At 49.5% G+C, this 7,759-nt stretch overlaps 1 protein-coding gene across 1 annotated transcript; it reads left to right on the top strand.

Annotated features, from left to right (window-relative positions):
* Positions 1 to 1,685: 1,685 nt before the first annotated feature.
* LOC147598725 (uncharacterized) lies at positions 1,686 to 6,356 on the top strand. The gene is made up of 6 exons (XM_086760782.1): positions 1,686 to 1,860; positions 1,949 to 2,008; positions 2,186 to 2,518; positions 3,235 to 3,310; positions 3,794 to 3,880; positions 4,635 to 6,356. The coding sequence occupies exons 1-6, from the start codon at positions 1,686 to 1,688 to the stop codon at positions 5,080 to 5,082; spliced, it is 1,179 nt and encodes a 392-aa protein (XP_086616908.1). The 3' UTR covers positions 5,083 to 6,356.
* Positions 6,357 to 7,759: the final 1,403 nt, after the last annotated feature.

Below are 7,759 nucleotides of genomic sequence, written 5' to 3'. Positions count from 1 at the left end.
CCCCTCCTCTCCTGGAGCAGCAGCTGAGATCTGGAGAGACAGGAGACGTTTCGCAGGACCCGACACCTGGAGCCGTGCTCACCAGGCAAGGACCCGGCTCTGTCGCTGTCAGGATTGTGATCTCTTTCTCTCTTTTTCTCTGCGTTTGTGTAGTTTTGTTGTGTTTCTTTAAGGTGAACAGGCAAGCGGGGCAGGAGGGAGCAGCAGCTGTGAGCATCAGTGCTTTTCCTTTAAATGTTAAAGAAAGGGAAAACCCTCTGGAGAGCTTTCGGGGCTGGGTTGTTTGCCGTTTGGAATACGGAGATGTTCACAACAGAGCTGTGTTTCTGGGAGGGAGAGGTCCCAGCTCTGCCTTTATCCCAGGTTCCTGGTCCATAACCTTCCCCGGGCTCAGGAGAGCGCTGGGTGCAGCCGCCTGCTGCAGAGCATCTGGCAGCAGGGATGGGGGTACGGGGAACCAGGCAGTTACTGCACAGTTAATTTGTCTCGGATGCTTCTGTATAAAAATACAAAAATAAACCCCCGAACGTGTCTCAGCCAGGAGAAAAGGGTTGGAGTGAGCCAGGCATGAGTCTGTGCCAGGTTTGGGGAAAGTTACAGTTCCTGCAAGGAGATTTGCTGTAGCTGATGATGATGGAGGGGAGGAAGGAGGAGGAGAAAGTTCTGCAGGGTGACCTGAACCTCCCACGTGAGAGGAATACAAACCAGCCTGGACTGTAACGGGGATGTGGAGGGAACACAGGAGACTGCAATAAATCAGGTTGTAGCTGCCTTGCGTGCTAGCTTGTCCCTGTCCCACCTCTCTTCTCCCTGCCCCACCTCTCTTCTCCCTGCCCCGTCCGTGATGTGATGGTTGAAACCTGGAAGGAAACCCTGAGGCCAGCAGCCCTTGGCTCCTCCACCGCCCCTGTGGCTGGGGAGGTGTTGGGAGTCACCGCGAGCCTGGCTGTCGCTTGGTCGCCGAGCACTCCCTTTCTCCTCAGATTTAAGCCTGTGGCTCTAAGAGGAGAAACAGGGTATCTCAGGGGACAGAGCGGTGGGCTAGCTCAGGAGACCAGCTCCTTGCAGCTTTGCTGCTTGGCTGCCTGAGATGTATCTTTCAGTGGTCTGTGCCTCAGTTTCCCCATGTGTGAAACCGAGATAACTTGCTGCCCTCCTTAGCAAAGCGGTTTGGCATTTATTGGGGAAAATAACTGTACAGGCAAAGGAATGATCATTTCCTGGAATACACCTGGGTCCTTTCGAGTCTTTTCTCTGCACTGACTTGATATCATGCAGGTGCGATCCCCTGCTGTAGCAAACTTGCTGTAGACCCGTTGAAGTCAACTGAATTTTGTTGGTTCACATGGGGAGAGGAACCAGCCTGCCTCTGCTCAGTGGCTTATCCGGTGTCTGCCCAGTGCATCTTGTGCGAGAGCTGGTCCTGCCTGACCCCAGGTGATGCGTGTCATGGCTGGAGCAGTTCCTCTTCAAATTAAACTGGGAAACCTGGGGCTGCACCCAGGTCAGGAACAGGAAAGGAGAAATGACTGGTAGAAAAAGATGCAGGGACAGATATTTTATATCTGCAGGCTGCACTGCCTTAGGTGGAGGATCGTTTGTGAATCCTCCCAACCATGGGAGAGCACAAAGCCATGCCCTGACCCTCCCCTCCTGCTCCCCTCTGCACCAGGTGGGCAGCCCCCATGTCGGCCAAGCTCTACGTCCTCATCAGCTGGCCCGACGGCAGCCGGGTGATCAACATCGAGAACATCAAGGAGCCTCGCAAGCCCTTCCACCTCTATGAGGTGGGCGAGCAGGTGCTGGCCCGCTGCCCCGGCTTCAGCGGGCTCTACTGGGGGACGGTGGAAGGCATAAGTGGTGAGTGACACCCCTCCATCCCAGGCTTTGCTCAGAAGTAACCTTTAGAGAAAGGAGTTCAGTGCTGAAAAGTTCTCTCTTCCTACAGAGCATAAAGATATTTTGGAAAAGAAGCTGCTGGAAGAAAGACAGCTCCTGGAGAAGTTAAGTGAGTAGGGTCTTTTCTACTTCCATGGGGCTTTTGGGGTGGGAGGATGCTGACTGTGTTGTACTCCTGTCATAAATGGCACATCACTACAATCAGGGTCAAAAGCACTGAGCAGGAGGTGGGGGGTACACATTGATACCCCGCATCACACATCTTGAGTACCTGCCTTGCTTTCAGAAGAAGAACCAGCCATCCATAGCATGATGCCACCGCAGCCAAAAAAATCCAGGAAAACCTTCCCGAAATGGACCCTTGGGAACACATCCAGGAAATACCATGGCGATAGGACTTACCCTGCTAAGCCGCTGCAGGCCACCCTGCCCCATGACGCCGGCAGCTCTTCCATCATCAAGGAGAGACGTACCCCGGGCAATGCAGCAGGAGGACCCCATTTGCTGGCAGGTGCCCCCCACCCAACCAGCGCCTTCACACCTCCATCGACATTTGTCACCATGGCTGTGTCGGGGACTTCCCAGGGTGAAGAGGACAGGGCTGGTCCAGCTACCAGAGGTAATCATAGCTGTAAATTAGGACATGGAGTCTTTTCTCCTGCCTTGTCCTGAATGGCAGGATGGGGGCCTACAGAGCTGCCAGGAGAGCTCTGCTGTGCTCCAGGGATGTGTGTACTTTCTCCCAGGGCTACAAAGGTTAGAGATGAAGTTTTCTAGTCCTTTCCACCTGGGAGATCTCAGAAGGGCTATCTAAAGGGAGACACCTGGGTGATAGCGTACGCTGGCTGCTCTACCAGCACCAGCTCTGTCTCCTGGGCTAGCAGTTTTCCTCACACGCCAAAAACCAATCTACCCTGCCTAAATAACGATGAAATATGCAAGAGCCTTATGTCTCAACTAGTAAAACTTTCTCAGAATTGCCAATTTCTCTGTTTTTCCATGCAATACTACACACATTAAATGCACTTATAAAATACCCTAGTGTGTTACCTACCTGCTGACTGACAATGTCCAGAGGCACACTGGCTCTGCTTGCCTTACCCACTACGTCTTCTGTGACGGGAGCAGAAGAAGCCCTTGAGATACCACCTTTTCCTAATGACAAAATCCCTAATGTCCACGCCTGGAAAGCACATCTGGATCGCTCTTTATGCAAAGGGAATAACATGCCGCCATGCGATCTAGCAGGAGTGTTCCCTTTCTTTTTCTCCAAAACAGATTTAGGATCTTTTCCACAGCTGGCTCATTCAGCTTCTCTCCCATCCCTGCCTGCAGATTACGTTGCCCTGCCAATGAAGAGGAAGTCAGATGGCATCTTGTCCCAATGCCAGCAACACGTCTGTCTGAGCAGGTAACACTGGAAGGCGCAGTGAGGACGCTGACTGTTTCACACCGTGTATATTTATTTAATAGCGTGGGATCTGTCTGCTGTTTCCATGCCCTGCTGGTGCTGACTTTCAATAGATGTTAACGTAGACGTAAACACGAAGCACAGAAGCTCATGGGAGCACATGTGGGTGCATCTACACTGTCAAGCAATCGAGTCCCTTGTGCTCTGGTGTCCTGATCCCTTGGTGGGTCACACAGGAACCCCCCATATCTGTGTGCCAGGACTTGCTCTCCGTGGAAAGAGGGGTGCATGGAGGGGGTGGTCTTCATGAAGAACCATTGATATTTCCTCTTAATCCATTTTATTCTCGCTGTAAATGAAAACAGAATTGACTTTGTTTTGAATTCCAACCATTGAATTACAGACAATTCTCATCAGGAATGAATATGGATATGAACACGATGTTCTTGTGGCAGCGCTTTTTAGCTTGCTTGTTTCTTCCAGCTGTGAAGAGCGAAAGCTTGACGCTTTGCAAGAGACGGATGACTTCGAGAGAGTTCAGAAAAATTTTGTTCCTGGTGAAATGGAAAGGTAATTAGCAAAAGAAGGCACTTGTTCCTAACTGTATTTTTCTCCTCGCTACAGGAAAGAGCAGTGTAACTGCAGCTGGGTGACAAAATGGTGCAATTTTAGGACCAAGAGCTGCTGAATTTCTGTATAATCAGAGCCAGGTTTTCCTTTCTGATTGTAGGGCTTGGGGTTAGAGATGCAAGAAGGCTCTAAAACAGTGCAGAAACCACAAAGCTCTTGCCTGTAACAATGAAAATGACATCTATTGTGTTTGAACATGCTTGTGTATTGCTTGCTTTATTGTCTGTTACCATGATGAAAAGTATCCAGTGATGGAGTAGCTGCTAGGGACAGTTTTCCTGCAAAGAAGTGGGTGCCAAAAAATGGTGTTAGAGTACTTGCATTGTCATTTCCCGTGTGTCTGTTTTTTCATACCACAAATATGTGCCTCCTGGGCACATTTTCCTTCAAACTGAAAAGAAATTGAGCCACAAGGTCTCCGTGCATGCCTGACAAGATGGGGTTGAGGGTTAAACTCTGCACGTTTCTGAGCTACGGAAAAGTCCAGACCATGTCGTCATTCTGTCCTGCCTTGCTCCTCACCCTGGTGTAGCTGGATGGGCTGACACTCTGGCAGAGAAGTTGTCCTGTCCCTGCGTGCAGGAGGCACCTAATCACTGCTCGGGTGGAGGTGCTACATCCTTTAGCAGGATGGTAGCCTTTAGTCAGGCCATGGTATCCTCTTACCTTTACACATGTAATTTTAATTTTTCAGGGCTGAGAAGATAGAGCAGCTGGAGAGGATGGTGTTGGACCTCCAACAGGATGTTCTCTCTCTGAAGAAGAAGGTGCAGAGGCTGGAATCCCTGTCCTTCCAGGAGGAGCCCCACTGGCAGCCGTGCGAGGTGGTGGAGCTCTTCAACGGCTACACCAAGGAACAGCTCAAAGAGACCATCCGGTTTGACCAGAAAATCAGCACTGCCTGCAAGACGCTGCTCTACAAGCTCTTCACATCTGATTACATCCAGAGCCATTCTATCACGGGCCGGAGGGGCAACACTTTCCGAGAGGCAAAGCCCATGATGGATGAACGCTGCATCAAAATCATTAGGGTGCTGCTGAAACAGAAGTTTGGAGATCACCTCAGCGACACAGTGATCACCGAGAAGATACAAAACGTGCAGAAAGCCCTGAGGCAGAAGTTTAAGACAGAATGTCTCTGATGTGTGGGGGACTTGGTATCTCCTCCTACCATGCTTATCATTGTACCTGAGCAGCCCTCCCAAAAAAGACGAGTCTGATCAGCTGCTGTTCAGCTGATTTCCCCCCAAGGAGCCGAATCAAGTGAACCGAACGCTAAACACAGCACAAACCTTTTGCTGCCAGACCCCTGCCCACGCCAATCGAGCAGGAAGCTTGTCCAGCTTGGCAAGGTTTTTGTACATCTGCTAGCGCTTTGAAAGTTCCCTTCCATCCAGTCTGTGCGTTCACCTCACGGTGGGGTGTGTGTAACCATCTCCGGGCCGTTTCGATGGACCTCCTCAAAAGCCTGAGGATTCCCGTTGGTTCCAAGTACAGGCCAGTAAGTCAGCTCTGCTCCACCCTGCAGGGACTTAGGCAGGAAGATTGGCTCTGGGGTAGGGAGTCCAGCTGCGGACGGACTTTGTGTCACCCAACACGCCTTTGTGTCTCTTGCACGCCTGTGGTTGCCTCCTCCGGCTTGTGGGACGTTATTTGCTCTCTTTGCTCCCAGTGAATGTGTTTTACAATTTCCTGTGGTAACGGAAAGGCAGACTCATTAAAACAACACCATAAAACATTCAGAGAAAGATAATCTCATTTTTTTTTCCTGTTTCAATGCAGCTGTATGGAAGAGGTGTCTTCACTAATAAAAATCTGCTGAACAAGAGCAGAGGTGGTCACCCATGGAAATTACTTTACACTAATTTCCCTTTCAAAACCAGATTATTTCCATGGAGAAATCCTGTTATTTTTTATGACATAAGAGTAGGGGATGAAGGGCAAAATATGGCCCACTGTAGCTACACCTTGTCTTCAAAGATTAGACATATTATGGACACAGTCATGTAAATACAATATTTCTATCCTAGATAAGAAATTCCAGGTACAACTGGGGATTTTGCTATGTGAGAGGCAATAGAGCAGGGCTAGAAAGACATATCTTTCCTGAATAGTTCAGAGCTGGGGTTTGGGTGGGTTAAAAGGGTTTTTAACATAAGAAGAATCAGATGCTGACACCAGTCCACCCAACAGCGGTGCTGCAAAGTACCGAACATTCCCTTCTAAAGAGACTTCTGAGACAATAAATTGGTTTTCTAAGCTCAATTTGTAAATTATTCAGAAAAGGAAATGACAGTTGTTTTGCATTAATCAAAACATTTGGTTTAATTTATATGTTTTGTTCTGTTTTCAAGTATTTAATTTCTTTACAGCTACATGAGAAATAATAATTCAAAATAAATGTATTGAAAAACAAGGAGCTGTTTTGAAAGGAAAAAAAAATGGAAATGTGTTATTTTCAGAATTTCCCTTCCCCCTCTGCCTTTTTTCTTGTTGAAAAACAAAATCATTAAAGTAGAGTTAATGTTAGGAAGCATTTTGATTTTGGTGGGAGAAACGCTTGCCAACATTTTCGGCACTATTTTCATCGGATGTATTTAACAGCCATGCTAAATCGCTGTAGCCAATAACTAAAGATTTTCCTTCTGTTTTCCCAGTGCAAATGCTTTTCCTGACTCTCTATTATGCAAATATGCCAGTGATGATTTCTCATTTGTATGGACCTTGACCTGAGCGGCAGCTGGAGCAGGTCTACCGTGAGCCAAAAGTGCAGCCAGTCCTTGAAAATCTGCTCAAACTGGGCAGAACTGCCCCAAAGCCTCCTCCACGCAGAAACGTCCCTTAAAATCCAGCTGCCTTGCCAGAAGCATGTTACCTTCCCACTGCGTGCAAGAACTTAGGTTGGTACCACTGCTTGAGAAAATATCCCAGGAGATGTTCTTAACGTTGACTTATCAAGGAGAAGACTGAGGAGGCCCAAATGGCCTTACTCTGCGGGCACTTTCTTTGGCATCAGCCCTGCAGGCTTTTGCACGCCTTCCCTTCAGATTCTGCTTCTCATTTCCCCAGTGACATCGTCCCCGCAGCAGGGGAGGGATGGAGATACCCAGTGCCTCAGACCCATGCAGAGAGGGACCACCACCTCCTGCATGGCCGGGGCTGCACCCAAGCCTGTTTTCCTGGGCGCTCATTTTACCTTAATCTTCCCTCCCTCGCCAAGCTGCAGCCTCGAAAGCCAGCTCACGAATGTTATTTATTAAAATACGCGCTGCTGCCATCCTCCCCCCGCTGAGCCCCCTCCGTCGAGCTGTGGATCATTGCCACAAAACGAGGGAGGGAAAAGACTGAGAGGACGGACTGCTGTGGGGAGTGATGGTTCCCGAAACAAGTCCTCTCTAATCAGCTCCTCTGGAAGCAGATGAGCCAGGTGACTTTTCTGCTTGAAAGGCCCTTTGGTGTCTCCCTCAGAGGTCAACTTCACAGCCTAGCACACCGACTGATACCTAGCCAGGGCTCCCGGGAGGTGAGGCTGATGGCGTGGGCTGACGGCTGCTCCCTGGCTCTGCACGCAGCACAGCCACTGTGCTAACGAGCCAGCACTCAAACAGGCCCTTTTCGGCATTAAAAATTGTCCTTAGCTGCTCTGGAAGGCTTTGATACGACAGAGAGGGCTGAAGAAAGGCAACGCAGGCGGCTTTTTGTTAAACTTCATTTTTTTGAGGTGTTTGTGAACCGGAGGCGGCGTTTCCAGGCTAATTGGGAGCACTCGCAGGCATTGAGGATCAAACGTCACCGCGAGGACGCCGTTGCTCTCGCCTC

This window comes from Chlamydotis macqueenii, chromosome 16, assembly GCF_036417535.1.
Source record: "Chlamydotis macqueenii isolate bChlMac1 chromosome 16, bChlMac1.mat, whole genome shotgun sequence".
Classification (NCBI taxonomy): Eukaryota; Metazoa; Chordata; class Aves; order Otidiformes; family Otididae; genus Chlamydotis; species Chlamydotis macqueenii.
Note: the sequence above shows the minus strand (reverse complement) of the source record. Positions and strands in the feature narration are given on the sequence as shown.